This window comes from Polypterus senegalus, chromosome 7 (assembly GCF_016835505.1).
Source record: "Polypterus senegalus isolate Bchr_013 chromosome 7, ASM1683550v1, whole genome shotgun sequence".
NCBI lineage: Eukaryota > Metazoa > Chordata > Cladistia > Polypteriformes > Polypteridae > Polypterus > Polypterus senegalus.
The window spans coordinates 190515061-190532038 of NC_053160.1; the positions used below are offsets into that span (position 1 = coordinate 190515061).

At 41.3% G+C, this 16978-nt stretch overlaps 1 protein-coding gene across 2 annotated transcripts in view; it reads right to left on the bottom strand.

The window, feature by feature from the left end:
- Window positions 1-16978, bottom strand: part of ap1ar (adaptor related protein complex 1 associated regulatory protein) — a 40717-nt gene that overhangs the window by 16102 nt on the left and 7637 nt on the right. The window contains exons 4-6 of one of the 2 annotated variants that reach the window (XM_039759790.1): window positions 16902-16927; window positions 12993-13089; window positions 4847-4945 (exon numbers count right to left, since the gene is read on the bottom strand). In XM_039759790.1, coding sequence (XP_039615724.1) covers window positions 4847-4945; window positions 12993-13089; window positions 16902-16927 — 222 coding nt within the window. The remainder of the gene's footprint in view (window positions 1-4846; window positions 4946-12992; window positions 13090-16901; window positions 16928-16978) is intronic. The other variant, XM_039759791.1, reaches the window with a different exon arrangement.

The window sequence follows — 16978 nt, forward strand, 5'->3', positions numbered from 1 at the left end:
TTGTGTTGGTTATTGGTGTATCTGTGGTTTTGGACATGGCGGCGCCTCCCAGTGGCTACAACATTTATTTACATTACATCGTTACATCTGCCCTTAAAGGTACAGTATACTCCACTCAAAAATGATCATTTCCATGTGTTACTTACCTTCGGTAATGGTGGAGAAAAAAAATGTAATCTTATGATTGTGTGCAGAATGGACATAAAGTTTCTTACAGAACAGGACCTAATATTGACCAGTGCCGCACAGCAGCAAACAATATAAAAATTGCCATGAAATAATCTCACATTACTCCTGTCACATAACTCTACAAGTCAAGTCATTTAAATGTTATACTCACCACATCTCAAAAACAAAAAAGTATTCTGACTAAACTATTCTTAAATAAGTCACCTCCGGAAAACATCCTCAGAGGCAAACAAGCATTTGAATGGAGGACGCTCCTGTTGTTCCACACACCTTAAGCAAATCAGGCTGTGAAACTGCACAGGTGAAGAAAAGTCCTTCTGGATGTTGAGGCAACTTGGAAAGTCCCCATCTGATGATGTTTTTTACTCGCTTTTCTTTAGTTCAAATGCTTTCCCTCATTTGAGTGAATTCAATTTTACTTAGCAAGAGTGCGACTTAACATACAGTATCTCACCAAGGTGAGTACACCCCTCACATTTTTGTCAATATTTTATATCTTTTCATGAGACAACACTGAAGACATGACACTTTGATACAATGTCAAGTAGTCCGTGTACAGCTTGTACAACAGTGTAAATTTGCTGTCCCCTCAAAATAACTCAACACACAGCCATTAATGTCTAAACCGCTGGCAACAAAAGTGAGTACACCCCTAAGTGAAAAATGTCCAAATTGTACCCAATTCGCCATTTTCCCTCCCTGGTGTCATGTGACTCTTTAGCATTACAAGGTCTCAGGTGTGTTAAATTTGGTGTTATCGCCCTCACACTCTCTCTCTCATACTGGTCACTGGAAGTTCAACATGGCACCTCATGGCAAAGAACTCTCTGAGGATCTGAAAAAAAAGAATTGTTGCTCTACATAATGATGGCCAAAGCTATAAGAAGATTGCCAATGCCCTGAAACTGAGCTGCAGCACAGTGGCCAAGACCATACAGCGACAGGTTTAACAGGACAGGCTCCACTCAGAACAGGTCTCGCCACGGTCAACCAAACAAGTTGAGTGCACATGCTCAGCGTCATATCCAGAGGTTGTTGTCTTTTGAAAATAGATGTATGAGTGCTGAAGGGGTGGTGGGTCAACCTGTCAGTGCTCAGACCACACGCCCACCGCACACTGCATTAAATTGGTCTGCAGGCCGTCATCCCAGAAGGAAGCCTCTTCTAAAGATGATGAACAAGAAAGCCCTCAGTTTGCTGAAGACAAGCAGACTAAGGACATGGATTACTGGAACCATGTCCTGTGGTCTGATGAGACCAAGATAAACCTATTTGGTTCAGATGGTGTCAAGCGTGTGTGGCAGCAACCAGGTGAGGAGTACAAAGACAAGTGTGTCTTGCCTACAGTCAAGCATGGTGGTGGGAGTGTCATGGTTTGGGGCTGCCAGCACTGGGGAACTACAGTTCATTGAGGGAACGACGAATGCCAACATGTACTGTGACATACTGAAGCAGAGCAGGATCCCCTACCTTCGGAAACTGAACATGATAACAACCCCAAAAACACTTCCAAGACGACCACTGCCTTGCTAAAGAAACTGAGGGTAAAGGTGTTGGACTGGCCAAGCAGGTCTCCAGACCTAAACCCTATTGAGCATCTGTGGAGAGGCATCCTCAAACGGAAGGTGGAGAAGCACAAGGTCTCTAACATTCACCAGTTCCGTGATGTCGTCATGGAGGAGTGGAAGGGGATTCCAGTGGCAACCTGTGAAGCTCCAGTGAACTCCATGCCCAAGAGAGTTAAGGCAGTGCTGGAAAATAATGGTGGCCACACAAAATATTGACACTTTGGGCACAATTTGGACATTTTTCACTTAGGGGTGTACTCACTCTTGTTACCAGCAGTTTAGACATTAATGGCTGTGTGTCGAGTTGTTTTGAGGGGACAGCAAGTTTACGCTGTTATACAAGCTGTACACGGACAATATTACATTGTATCAAGGTGTCCCATCTTCAGTGTTGTCCCATGAAAATATATAATAAAATATTTACAAAAATATGAGGGGTGTACTCACTTTTGTGAGATACTGTATATAATAAAATGTTAAGGTCTGTCTGGCTGTCACAAGATAATCTGTGAACTGCTTAGCCTAGAACAGGGGTGGGCAATGTCGGTCCTGGACACCCACAGTGGCTGCAGGTTTTCATTCAAACCCAATTGCTTAATTAGGAACCAATCCTTGCCAATCTCAGACCTTATTTAATCTTATAGCTCGTTAGTCTGTGCAATGCAAGGCTCTTATATTGTAGATTTTTTCCTTTCCAAGGATATCATCGAAATAATTTGAAGCCTAAAACAGATAATTTTCAGTCTGTCACATTTTTCTATTAAGAGTTTTATTAAATCAAACAATGTGTGGTGAACACACACAGATGTAACTGGAAAAAAGCGAGATGGAGAACTGCTGGCTGCTTTGTCTTTTACATCTTATTGCTAATAAGGAGCCGTTAAAACAGCGAATGCAGCAGATTAAGATTGAAATAAGCAATTAAGGGTGGGGAATCGTAACAAGCAAGGCCACTAAAATGAAGCATCAAAATGTCACTTCTCATTAAGAAACTGGGCTGGAACAAAAACCGGTAGCCAGTGCGGCTCTCCAGGACTGACATTGCCAACCCATGGCCTAGAACCTTCATCTTGGTCTTATCTCAAAAGCTAATGACCCAATATTCAAAAAAATTGAGTTAGTGGCAACCTTGGCAAAGTTATCAGTGGTAGATGGGTTTACTATGGCAAAATGAGAGCACAACCAAGTAACTTGGGAGGAAGAAAAAGAACAGCAGTGACACCTGCTGGACATCAAGCAAATCACAGAAGACATTTAACGTAATGAGGAACACCATAATAAGAAGAAAGAACAGCAGTGACACCTGCTGGGAGTCTCACAGAGGTAATGTAATACATCATAATAAAAATAAAACCAAAAGAAAAGCAGCAACATCCGCTGACCGTCAAGCATATAACAGGCGGCGTTCAAGCGACACAGATTGAAAAGGAATAAGCAGTGAAGACCCTGAAACACACCATCAAGCATGTAGTAATCCTGAACAGAGAGCAATCGGGCATTAGATAAATGTGATGACTCACTGGCATGCAGAACAAAGACCAGAATACAGAATGGAAAAACACCCCAAGGTCTGAAATGCATGGCAAAAACCGAGAAGATTATCAAATCTAGCTTTTTGTTGTAACAATTTACAAAACATATGATCTATCAACTTATCTTTAACTTGGCTCTTATTTGCCTTTTATTTTAGGACTGGGTGTGGGTGTGTGTGTTTCACTAGTTTAAAATATTTTACTTAAAATACATGTCGTCACTCATGTGCATCACAGGATCTCACCTTCCAGGCTCAGCTGAGGTACGTGAACCCACCCTGGGGTGAGGGGGGCTCTGTCACAAATCATCTCCCCTTTCCCCCACGGTGCTGAGAAGACGCCGAGAGAGGACAATTGACTCTGTCCCTTCTGGTTAGACCCCTATAAAGACCCCTGGTAGGAGGTGTGTGTTTGTGGACTGAGCAAAGAGCAGGACGGAGGCTCCAACAAATGTTAACCTGCTCAAGAGAGCCGACTAGACAGCTACTGTACATTTTGATGTTGACTTTTGATCCTTTTTTCTGTGCCAACGTGCACTTGTTTTGCTTTGAAAACTCATGTGATGAAATGGGATGACCCGGTTGACTTGCTAACATTTCCTTTTAGACTCGGGTCATTCCCTCGCCTCAACATAATGTGTTTGGGATCATTGTGAGCATGCAAACTGGTTGACTTGACATGTGGATTATGAGGCACGTATAATGTGAGAATTTTTTCCATTTTCATATTGCTTGCTGTTGGCCAATATCAGAAACTTTATTTCCTTTTTTGTTGAAATCATGATTAAAGATTTTCTTGGCAAGGCAACCATAACAAACTACATGGTCTGAGCAGCATGTAAAAAGACACACATATATCATCTTTGGGTAGAGTATTTCCTTTAAAGTGAAAATCTCTAATACAGGATCAAAAAGGTGAAGTGTCAAATAGGAAATATGGTTTGTGTCAAACTGTCCGCTCCACAAAAAATTTCCACGCAGGCCTAGCATGATGATTAGCAAGGAATATCATTTAAGCTGAAGTGTTCCGAAAACTCCTAACACAAGTGAATGGCATCAACCGAGCAAAACAATTCTTTAAGCTTTTGATAATTTCCCCAGAAGTTAAGGGCCCACAAAAAATGACATAAAAAGCAGGAAAGCATGTGGAATCATTTCTGCAGAAGTCATCTCACTTGGCACCTGCAAGCATGAGCGGGTTAATGTCATGATACAAACCTGGCCACATACTGGCACATCTGAATTAGTTTCATGAAGTGGCAATGAGATCATGAATTACAAACAAAGGAAAAAGACTGCAGTTTGAAATGAAAAGGGGAAAAAAAAAGACAAAAAACGCTTAAGGATCAACAGGAAGAAGCATGAGAGAATATCTTGAGCATCTGACATCTACTTCTCTTTTCATTAAGTGCAGCGGGGCATGAAGCCGCTTCTTAAAGTGCGAAAGATTTAAAGGGTGCAAAGCATTAGCACAAAGACTCTGACCTGTCTGGAAGGCACAAGACTGAAAATAACATTAAGATGGTGGCACAGAATGGGGCACACTGAATCCCCTCACCTCCAGGAGCTGTTTGTGTTTGGCTGCCCTTGCTGCTTCGCGCTGAGCAGCGTAATAAGCCTCCTCTTCTATCCTTAACTTGTCTTCCTCAGCAGCTAACTGTGTATAAACAAAATAATAAGGTGTTAACAAAACCAGAAGCCTCTCTAGCTAGCAGATCATTAAAAGCATGATAAAGAAAAACAATAATTAATGCAAAATAAATAAATAAATAAATAAATAAAACATGAGGCAAAAGACAAGCCATGAAATTCGGGGAGTCAGTGAATGGGTTGATGTAGATGATCAGCAAGATGAAGGTGGCAAATCTTTTAGCTGTGGGTCCTTGGGTTTAGTTGCACAGATGGCACGGCTGCAGAATTGTTTTTTTTTTTTTTTTCCCTTCTACAGGTTGAGAAGCTGATGAGATAAACTGGGACCAATAAAAGGAAAATAAAAATAAAACAAATAATAAAAAAATTCCTACATCAATGTGCCAGGCAATACAAATTAAAAAAAAAAAAAAAAGATTAACAGCAGGACATAAAAGCGCAGAGCCCAGTGTTACATCTACGCTTGGCACTGGTCGAGTGTTTCCCATGTAACCCTGCCATTTTTTTTCCTTACACTGGTTGCCTATTAAGGAGCAGATCCAATAAAAATTTCCAGTCTTCTTATGCAAAGGTACACAATTTAAATAACCTGAGGTACAATGTAAGACCTGGGCTCTTTGTAAGTAGCATCTGCTTTGTGTACTGATAAAAACAAATAAAAGTCTCACCTCCTCACAACAATGTCACAAAGAATTTCAGACACACAAAGAAACGTGGAGAAGAATGGAGTGTGAGATCGACAGGCGGATGGGTGCGGCGTCCGCAGTGATGAGGGCTCTGCATCGGTCTGTCGTGGTGAAAAAGGAGCTGAGCCGTAAGGCAAGGCTCTCAATTTACCAGTCTATCTACGTTCCTGCCCTCACCTATGGTCATGAGCTATGGGTAGTGACCGAAAGAACGAGCTTGCGAATACAAGCAGCTGAAATGAGTTTCCTCCGCAGGGTGTCGATCGGGTGAGGAGCTCAGAGTACAGCCGCTGCTCCTCCGCATCGAGACAAGTCAGATGAGGTGGCTCGGGCATCTGATCAGGATGCCTCCTGGACGCCTCCCTGGTCAGGTGTTCCGGGCACGTCCAACCAGGAGGAGGCTCCGGGGAAGACCCAGGACACACTGGAGGGACTATGTCTCCCGAAAGGCCTGGGAATGCCTCGGGATTCCCCCAAAAGTGCCAGAAGAAGTGGCCGGGGAGAAGGAAGTCTGGGCCTCTCTGCTCAAGCTGCTGTCCCCGCGACCTGACCTTGGATAAGCGGAAGAGGATGGATGGATGCTTTCTCATCTACTCTCTGTCCTTTATTTCAGGCCCGGGCCTTGTTAAATCTTTTTCTTGTGGGATGTAGAAGTGTTCCTCTGAGAAAATCACATCTCGTCTCCTTCCAAGATTTTTTTTATAATAGAGAGAAGCAAAAAAAAAAGCAGGCATCTTCTGTTTGCTGCTTCAAGTGTTCAATGCTTTTTACTAATTAAACTGTCAAGAAAAAATATACTCACAGACATTCCAACAATGCTCAGTTTTTAAGTAAGAAAAGGGTGATTACACCTCGCCTGAAGAAGGGGCCCCGAGTCGCCTCGAACGCCTGCATATTGTAATCTTTTTAGTTAGCCAATAAAAGGGGTCATTCTGCTTGACTTCTCACTACATTCATAATGGCTAACACGGTACAACACCCCAGTACTAAGTAAGAAAAGGACAATTCCAATTTGTCACTCATTTGCTTAGCGAATTGCCAAGCTGAGAAATTCCATCCACGTCCTTCTTAAAGGTTGTCGCAGTTTCTGCCTCAACTGCATGACTTGTTAGTTCAATTCCTGATTTCCATAACTCTGTGTATAAACAAGTGTATCCCGACTTTAATCTTAAATGCGCTTCTCCTTAATTTCCACTGGGTAATTCACTGATACACCATTTAGTTGAAAGAAGTCAGCTGGATCAGCTTTACTGATGCCTTTGGGAAGGAATTCTGAAGACCAGGATGAGGTCCACATGCAGCCTCCACTGATTAAGACTAAAGAGGTTGACTTCTTAGAGCCTGTCAGAGAAGGATACGTTCTTAAATCCTGGGATGTATCTGGTTGCCCTCCTCTGCAAATCCTCAACTGCTGCTTTGTCTTTCTTGTAGCGTGGTGACCAGAACTTCACACAGCACCCCAGACATGGCACGTCACTAGTGCATTACATAGTCCAACCAAAACAACAATTAGTTTAAACACTTGGAAAGTAAAATGTTAATATATATTCTTTCTCCTCAATTCTGCACATAGCTTAGACAATGAAAACGCTCTCATAACCCGCTTATCCTGGTTAGGGCCACAGGGCAGCTATGATATCTCAGCAATCACTGGACACAAGGCAAGGACAACACCTGCATACAGCGCCAGCGTCAATGTAAATCCCCAAATCCTCCGTAGCACAGTGTCTCCCATCTTGATGACCTGTTGCCCACTTCGAATACTTTATACCGTTCTATGTTAAATTACACTTTCCAAGTACAGTATTTGCCTAGTGAAGATTATCCAAATGTTTTTGAATTTGTAGATTTAAGAAATGAAAAGGAGTTCAAATGCACTAATTACATTCATCAAGTCTTAATTATGGAAAAGTAAAGAGAAAAACCTCAAAAATGCTGAATAGTAATCAGTGAAGTGCTTTTTATTCATTCAGTACATTCATTTCCCACACTCTGGTCCATGCTTTTATATCGTCCTGCTTGGATTACTGCAGCTATCTGCTGGTTGGTCTCTGTAAAGGAAACTTTTTACATATACATATATATTTGTATTATACATTTGTGCATTCATAGAATATTCAAGCTTTTGTATAACAAAGGATTCCAATTAAACACATCTCACAGATGGCTCTGGTTATAAATCAGACTTTGGGATGGGCACTAATTTTCCAGTGTACAAGGTGATTAACTGATTTTCGGTTGTCATGTTATATGTTTCTTATCTACATTTTTAGAAGCTTAGAAATTTCTTTGTCTAGATAGACACGCCAAGCTGAATGCCCCTTACTGCTTGCTGTTCTCCTGCAGATCTGATGTTATAAAAGAAAGTTTAGCCAGAGACCCTCACAAACTGATTATCTCAATTAAAATCCATGACAGCGTTTCCCAAAAGACGGTTAAGAAGTTACAGTACCTCCAAGATAGCGCTGCATGGATAGTCACTAATACACAAAAGCATTCCCATATAACCCTTGTGATTTTTGTTTTCATTACACTGGTTGCTATTAAAGTGCGGATCTTCTTACACAAGGGGCTTAACTGCTACTGCATCCACACATCATCAGGACTGACTTACCCCATTCCCTTCTGCCATCTTTCTTCAGTCGGTGTCCTGTGATTCTTTGGCTGTAACGCGGACAAAGCTGTCCACAATGGGTGATGGAGCATTTTTCTCTACTGGATTGTCACGGTTTGTATAGGCTTTACTATTTTAAACAGAGATCAAAGACCTCTCCGTTTCAAAATACTTTTAACGATTTATAATAGTTATTTACCGTATTTACGCGTGTACCACGCGCACATTTTTTCCCCGAAAATTAGCATTAGAAAAGCAGGTGCGCGTCATACACGAGGATGTGTGAAAAGCTAAGATGCGGGTACTGAATCGATTTGGCGTCGTCATTCAGCATGGACAGTAGCAAGCGTTTACGCACCATCATGGCGGGAGAGAAACAAAAAGTGATTTTGGAAGCAGAGAAGATGGGAAATCGGGCAGCAGGCTGCAAGTACGGTGTTTCAGAGTCATGTGTTCAAGATTGGCATTGGAAGAAAGAAAAACTTTCGTCATGTAACAAAAAAAGAAGGGCATTTCGCGGAAAACGTGCCCAGTTCCCACAAGTTGAAGTTGCACTTGCTGATTACATTCAAGACAGGTGTCAGCTTGGATATGCAGTGTTCAAGGAAACGATTCAGATGAAAGCTCGTGATATAGCAAAAGAACGTGGAATACCCATCACTCAGTTCATAGCAAGCCACGGATAGGTTACGCGCTTCATGAAAAGGAAAGGCTTATCAATAAGACGCCGCACGACCATTTTGCAGTGTCTACCTAACGCATATTAAGAAAAGTTACTAGCATTCCAAAAACATGTTATTCAGTTGAGGCAGCAGAAAACGTATTTAATGGAGCAAATTGGTAATGGTGATCAAACGCCAGTTTATTTTGAGAACCCCTCAAACACTACTGTTAATGCAGTCGGGGACAAGAGTGTCCCAGTACGCACGGGAGGCAGAGAGAAGCAGCGGTGTACTGGGATGTTGACGATTTTTGCGGATGGAAAGAAACTACCGCCGTACGTAATATTTAAAAGGAAGACTTTGCCGAAAAATGAGAAGTTTCCTCCTGGGATCATCGTCAGAGCTCAACAAAAGGGTTGGATGGACAATGATCTCGTAATCGATTGGTTGAAATGTGTGTGGCAATGTCGGCCAGGCAGTCTCCTGAAAATGCCAAACATGTTGGTCATGGACAGCTTTCGTGGCCATTTAACTGAAGGTGTTAAAGAAAGACTGAAAGATGGGAAAACAGATCAAGTGATAATTCCTGGAGGCATGACTTCACTCCTCCAACCTCTAGATGTCTGCATCAATCAGCTATTTAAGGCTCATGTATCAAGAATGTATACCAAATGGGCTGCAACAGTGATACACGACAACGCCAACTGGCAAAATGAAAGCCCCAACATTGGTCGCAGATGTGTGCCTGGATCATCGCTGCTTGGAAGCTTATTCCAGAGGATTTGGTTGTGAAAAGCTTCAAAAAGTGCAGCATATCCAACAGCATCGATGGAAGCGAAGACAACGCCTTATGGGAAAGCGACGACGTCAGTAGCAGTGGTGAATCCGAATCCAGCAGTGAATCGGAAGATGATGTTTAAACTGGAATTGTCTGGTGAGCACAATAATTTTCCACTTGCCGTTATAGTCCTTTACCGATTGTCTCTCGTTTCACAGGGCTATTTGTCATACCCACCTTTCACAGCATGGTGCTACAAACACTGGACGTTCTGCAGTAGGGGTACTGCTTACAGTTAGTACTCCAATACAATATACTGTATCATGTGTGGAAAGAATTAAACAAGACATAATTATTCTCCATTACAGTTATTCACGTTGGTGTCTTACACCAACCTCACCTGCTTCCTATACAATCACTACAAGTGTTGTACACGGGGCAAAACAGGTTTTCGCGATTTTCTTTGCAAAAATTAGGGTGCGCGTCTTACACGAGGGCGCGTGATACACGAGTAAAAACGGTATTTATTATCACGAGGGGGCTTTGCCCCCTGCTTGCTTCCCTCACCAACCCCCTCACATTTCCCCAAGCCCAACGGGCCCGCTACGCTCCAGCCACTTTGCGTCTGTGACGCTCGCGTTATCTTGGGAGGGGGGGCTCTGAACACATCATCTGCTAAGGAGATGCAGTCTGATTGGCTGCTGTCTTGCTGCGTGTTCTGCTTGTCGCGCTGTCCGTCAATCATTTAAAACCCTGAATAGCGGCTGTCCTTTTGTCTCACTGACTTATCTCGCGGGACATTAAAGTGTCTCTCACAGGATGTCAAATTGTCTTCGGAGAAGATCACGTATCGTCTCCTACCAAGATTTTTTTTTTTTATATAATAGAGAGATATTTTAATAAATAATTGTATTGAGGATGGACTTTTGAGTCATTGTTTAGTGTATCTGCTTTCATATTGTAACAGTTTATTTTATTGCCATTCTTGTAGTGGTACTGCATGTACAAGAGAATGTTTTGCTGTAACTTCTTGCTTATACAAATGGGGCTGAATGGTTTTTTGGCCTTACAACCCCTATAGATTTTATTTTTTTTCTCCAGCTTAACTGGTGTTATTATTTATATTTTTTCTCTGTTCTTAACACCGAACTCATTGTTAAAGACTTAATATTGTATATAAGGATGTTACTCTTTCACTGATTACATGTTTATGTTTTATAAGATTGCATGGATTTTCTTTTTTTGCTACTCTTTCATTATCATTCTTACCTAATCATATGTGTTTATTCTTTTCTCTTTTTGACATCTTGTGTAGCACTTTGAGCTCCATTCTTTGTATGAAACTGTTCCACAGAAATAAGAATTGTTGCTAAAAGAACTTGCATGCTTGCCCTGCAGAGCTTATATCAGGTCAGAAGTAGTTAAAACAGCCAACTTGGGGTCATCTGAACAGACACATTAACTTGTCAGGGTCTGCAGAGTTGAAAAGCACATTTTGGCCCAGCCTAATGTAACACGTATAGAAAATTTAAAGAACATATTGGTTTAAGAGGTATGAGGGGTCTGTACATTAGAGGGGAGTTGGCCTCTAAACTACGATGATCTATTGGTCCAAACAAGGAAGCACAAGATCGGCATGAATACAGGACTCCCCAGTAGCCCTGGATGTCTCTCCTTCCATTGATTCCATCCAGAGGCCACACCTGACCAAAGATCAATCAGATAGAGCTACCTGTCCATCCAGGCCCAACGGGAGCCTAAGCACCTAGCCGACACCTCCTGCTATCCATCCGGGCTGTAAAGAGTTGCCACACTCATTTTAAAAGCTTTAGGCACACTAAGAACCTTAAATGTTATTCTATTTTGCAAAATGATTAAAACTAGTTTGCAACCCCTGCTCTGCTTGCCTTGAACTTTCTACTAAATCCCGTGGGTGTAGCGATAAGAGGAGGGAGGAAGTACTTTAACCATAGAAGCAGTCAACGCTGATTTATCCTCATGACGACTGCAAGTCCTAAAACAGACCCATGTGACTTAATAAAGCAAGAGTCAAAGGTTTAGGATACATGAATCTACACAAATAGCCCCAGTCAGACCCTTCCACGACAAAACACGATTCTTACTTGAGTGTGATTTATATGTTCTATATTAACATTAAGCACCTAAAAAGATTACACTGCCTATTGTGTACTATAAAAATAAAATTATTATTCTTTTTAAACTAATATATTCCAACACTGGGACATGAAGAGCATTTCAGCTGCTGGAACTTGCTTTGACAAAAGTCTTTGAGCTCCTGCTTTCCCCAGCCACGTCATCTGGTTTTGTCACCTGTGTACACCATAGTGCAGGACAGTTTTCTAACACATATTAAGGACAGTCTCATCAGCCTCTTTGGAATATCACTGCTCCAACAGAAATGCATCATGGGTACTTCTAATAAAATAGTAGTTTGCCTCTCATTGTGCGCCAGTGGAAGAATGTCATCCTGCCTACTACAATGCAAAAGAAACAAGAGATACTGTTCTACTTCAAAATAGAGAAAAAAAAAAATAAATGTACTCAACAGAGAACAACTCAAGACCAGTTTATGGTGGTCCTTTATCACTGCCCTACACTATTTAAACTAATAAATAATCTCAATTAACAGCTGTAATAATACTAGCACTTTTAACAGTTTAGGGCGGAGTGGTGGCTCAGAGGCTGGGGATCTGCACTGGCAATACTAAGGTTGCCAGCTCGAATCCTGTAAATGGCAGAAGTGATTCCACTCCGTTGGGCCCTTCAGCACAACCCTAAACAATTGCTCTGTCCTGGGTATGACATTAACCTGCATCCACCACTGCAAGCAGGACCTCCAACCTGCAGGGAAAACTCGGAGGCTGGTGGCAGGATTGGCGCTCTAGCCACTGTAAAAAACCTCGCACTGCTCCACTCCTTTCAAACTAGTGTGGTGCTGAGGTGTCACCCATTGCACGGATACGCTCAGGAGATAATTTGGGATCCTAAGGAGGTGTGGTGGGTGTGGCAGCGCGCTGTATCAGTGAACACTCCGAATCTCTTTCTTTAACAGGTTGAATTCCAACTTACAACAATGTTTTTGGGTCTTTATTTCTTTGCTTTTGTCTTTTTATTTGCATTCGTTATTCCTCAACCTTTATTAACGTTTGTTCATTGGAAAGTGGAAGTTTACTTTGTACCAAATGTATTCTACTCAACACAGGAACAATTCTACTCAACTACTTAGTCTACAACACGCTGCTTTCCTAAAACTGAATACAAGTGTGCATCAGCTACACATATAAAGGACTTACCTCAGCGTGAAGTTTAGCATCCACAGTCTTCTGCCTGTCGGCAATTGCATCATACCTTTTTTCTTTCAGGTTTCCAATTTCTTCTTCACTAAGAGGTCTAAAAGAAAGGGAAACAAACACACTTTCATTTCTTGGCCATACAACCAGAAACCTAAATACAGTCTCTAGTGTGCTTTTCAAAACTGCTGGCAAATGATTACAGATATTCTAAGGGAAATGAGGCCATCTTACTCGTATAAAACCAAGCAGGCATTGTTCACTTGATTATTCAGTGGCACACAAGGCCTTTACTTTTAAATATGCAGAATGTACTGAATCAGACAGACATCTTTAACTTCCCATCTCCTTCCTTTCTGCTGCATTGCAGACAGACAGACTGACTGACTTTCATTCTGGAGTTTCCAGACAGCACAAAAGCCCTTCTACAGTCTCCATATGGTGGAGCTCCATATGGTTCAGCCACAGTCTGAACACCAATGCCAACATATCTGTCTGGATTTCATTTATTAAAACTTACCTGTATAACAATATACAGTGCAACCGAAAAGTGTTTACCTACAATATTTACGTTATTTCATTTTATCAGGTACTGAATTTCATATAGAATAAATGTTGTTCCAGGGGCAGCATGGTGGCACAGTGGGTAGCGCTGCTGCCTCGCAGTTAGGAGACCTGGGTTCCCTTCCCAGGACCCTCCCTGCGTGGAGTTTGCATGTTCTCTCTGTGTCTGCGTGAGTTTCCTCCACAGTCCATAGACATGCAGGTTAGGTGCACTGGCAGTTCTAAATTGTCCCTAGTGTGTGCCCTGCGGTGGGCTGGCGTCCTGCCCAGGGTTTGTTTCCAGCCTTGCGCCCGGTGTTGGCTGGGATTGGCTCCAGCAGACCCCCCCCCCGTGTCCCTGTAGTTAGGATATAGCGGGTTGGATAATGGATGGATGGATAAATGTTGTTCCTCACTGAGCTATAGTTTTGCACGCTGCACCAAATCAAATGGCAGAATGTGAAGATCTTTCAACAGTTGGCACAAATTGAAAAACAGTGAGATAAACCTGCATGTATCCTCTGTGTAACTGAAAGCTTCATTTTGCTTTCTCAGCAAGTCACATCTCACGTTAATAGGACTCCACCCGTGTGAAAAATTGGTGGACCACCCACATAAATTTATCTCCGAGGCTAAATTCAAATCGTTCCCAAACCCCTTCAAAAAGCTGAATTTTGACATGAATTAATGGGCCCTTACGTATCTCACAGCATCATCACAAGTCTTCATCTTGTTAGCCTCCTCTGATGTTCTAACATTGCAAGATTGTCAAAAGGAATGTGCCTGTGGGAATTTGAGCAGATTTAGCCAAAGAGCATTTCTAAGGTCAGGTTCTGATGTCGGACGAGAAGACCTGGCTCATAATAGGCGTTCATTAGGGTGGATTTCAGGATTCTCAAGTTCCTCCATGTCTTTGTTTACCTGGCTTTGTGCACAGGGGCACAGACATGCTGGAATACAAAAGGGCCTTCACCGGTCTGGATGCACATAACTGCCTAAAATGTCTTTGCTTGCTGTAGTATTAACAGTATCCTTTAATGGAACCAAGAGGGCTGAGCCCAAACCCCTGCCATTATCCCTAATCCACCAAACTTTACAGAAGGTAAATCCAAACCCAGATGACTCCATCAGAACACCATCAGATAGTGAAGTGTGATGCATCACTCCAGACTCCAACAGCAGCGTGCTTTATGCCACTCCAGCTGACATGTGGCATTGCACCTGGAGATCTTAGACATGTATGCAGTTGCCTGGCCATGGAAACTCATCTAAAGAAGTTCCCTCTACACAGCTCTTGTTCTGATGTTGCTTCCAGTGGTAGTTTGGGACTCTGTAGTAAGAGATGCACATGAATTGACATGAATTAATGGGGTCTACCAATGTATTACAGACCTCCATCCTGGTCTCTTTGTTGTCAGGAATCCCCTGAAGTTGTAACATTGCAGAGCAGCAAAAATCAATTATTTTGTAATTCTTAGGCTTTGTCTACACCGACACGGATACATTTGTAAAGTTTTCCCATTCAGACCAGCGCCACAAGGGTAGTATTGGATGTTTGGGTTTAAGAGAATATTTGCCCTTTCCCATTTTTTTGGATTCATTCAAAATTACTACTTCCTCATTTGAATCCATTTTTAAAGTCAAATTTTGCAATTGTGTGAAATTTAACTTTAATTAAAATTTAATTAATTAGGCACTTGGGCAGGTAAACCAGCATATTGTATTGTCAGTAATTGTAAGAGGACACCAGATCTCCCAAAGTTCTAAGACGTGACAGAAATCACATAATGTATGCCCAACCCTTATAAATTTAACATTCATACATAATATTGTGCATTTGACAGGATTCTTGACCAATGAATGAGGGGGAGAGGCGAGTCTCCATTTCAAACGAAGAGCATTACAGAAAGGCGTCCTTCCCGTTTACTTTGTGCACTGACTTTTATTTTAATAAAAAATGTATTTTGCACGTTTTAAGTATACAAATGGATAATGGACATGTGGATTAGGTGAAATGAGTTACGTGAGAATATTTTTCACATGGTTTTTCAATGGATGGAACAAACCTTCATTACATCAAACATTTTTTTCCCTTAATCTGCAAGAAACCATGACATTAAAAACTATTTCTCAGTTGCCACCACCATAAACCACATGGGATAAAATACCATTTCTGGGTGGAGGATTTCTTTAAATCTCGACTTAAGGTTATTTAAGACAATTGCTTGCTGGGCTGGATAACTTCTCTGCTTCTTCACTCCACTCCTTCTGGCACAGGTTCTCTCAAAGTGTGATGGAGCCACTCTAACCAATAAGTCAAATGAGTCTAGTGTGCGCCATCTAATGACAAAAGTAACGAAATGTAAAACAAAACAGCAAATGATGTGGAATGTGGTAAATACTGACCAATTTACTTTTGATCTGAAGTGCTAGTTAAAACTGGTGGGTGGTCTGGACCCTGCCAATGGGAAGTAGTTGGGCCCACCATAGCATATCGGTTAGTGCTTATTGATTCCTTACATTTGTATTCACGTGTATTTTATCGAAAAGTTCATAGGGAGGGTCCCCAAAACAAACATACATACATCTACTCTCTATATATAAAATCCTAAGTGCAACAGTCTTATGTGTCGTTTTCATGTCATGCTTTAAATCGGGCTTATTTTAAAACCTACATATACAGGGTGGTCCAGATCTAATTATGCAATTTTTATTACACTATAACTTATTAAGTTTGTTACATAGAAAAATCACCCAAAAAATCCCGGACCATCGAGAACTATGCAAACTGACGATGTGAAGAATCGTCTTCGCGCCGAACTGGAATCGTCCCCACATAAATCAAAGTCATAAAGATGATCTGGATCTGCATAATTAGATCTGGACCACCCTGTGTATGTTTGGTATCATTCTTTTAAGAATTTATCAATCTTTAGTGTGATGTTGTTAAGATTTTCAGATTCTTATTCCATTTTTAAATTATTAACTAAAATATCAAGAAGGTCGAGTTATGATGACCCATTGCATACCACTTTAGTTTTCACGTGATTTCTCATGTGACTTAAATGAGTCATTTTGTAAAAAAAATTTTTTTTTTATCTATAAGAATGTCAGCTAAAACAAACGGATTGTTTATTTAGTCTCTTCTAAATACTCATTGAGCACAGTGGACCTCAGTTTAACGAGAATACTCATACTTTATTCTCATTTTATGATTTTTTCACTCCATTAAATAATAATTAATTTTTCTTTTACATATTTATAGAATTTTGTGATTTTGATTTCAATAAATAATATTTTTTGGCACCAAAGGCGCCAGGGGTACTTGGCCCCCCCGGTACATAAATAAATAAATAAACACACCCTTACCTTATACTACTTCCTGGACTCTCTGCCTGTAAATGCATAAAAATAAATTGTGAAACAAACACAGTAAATCAGCTTTA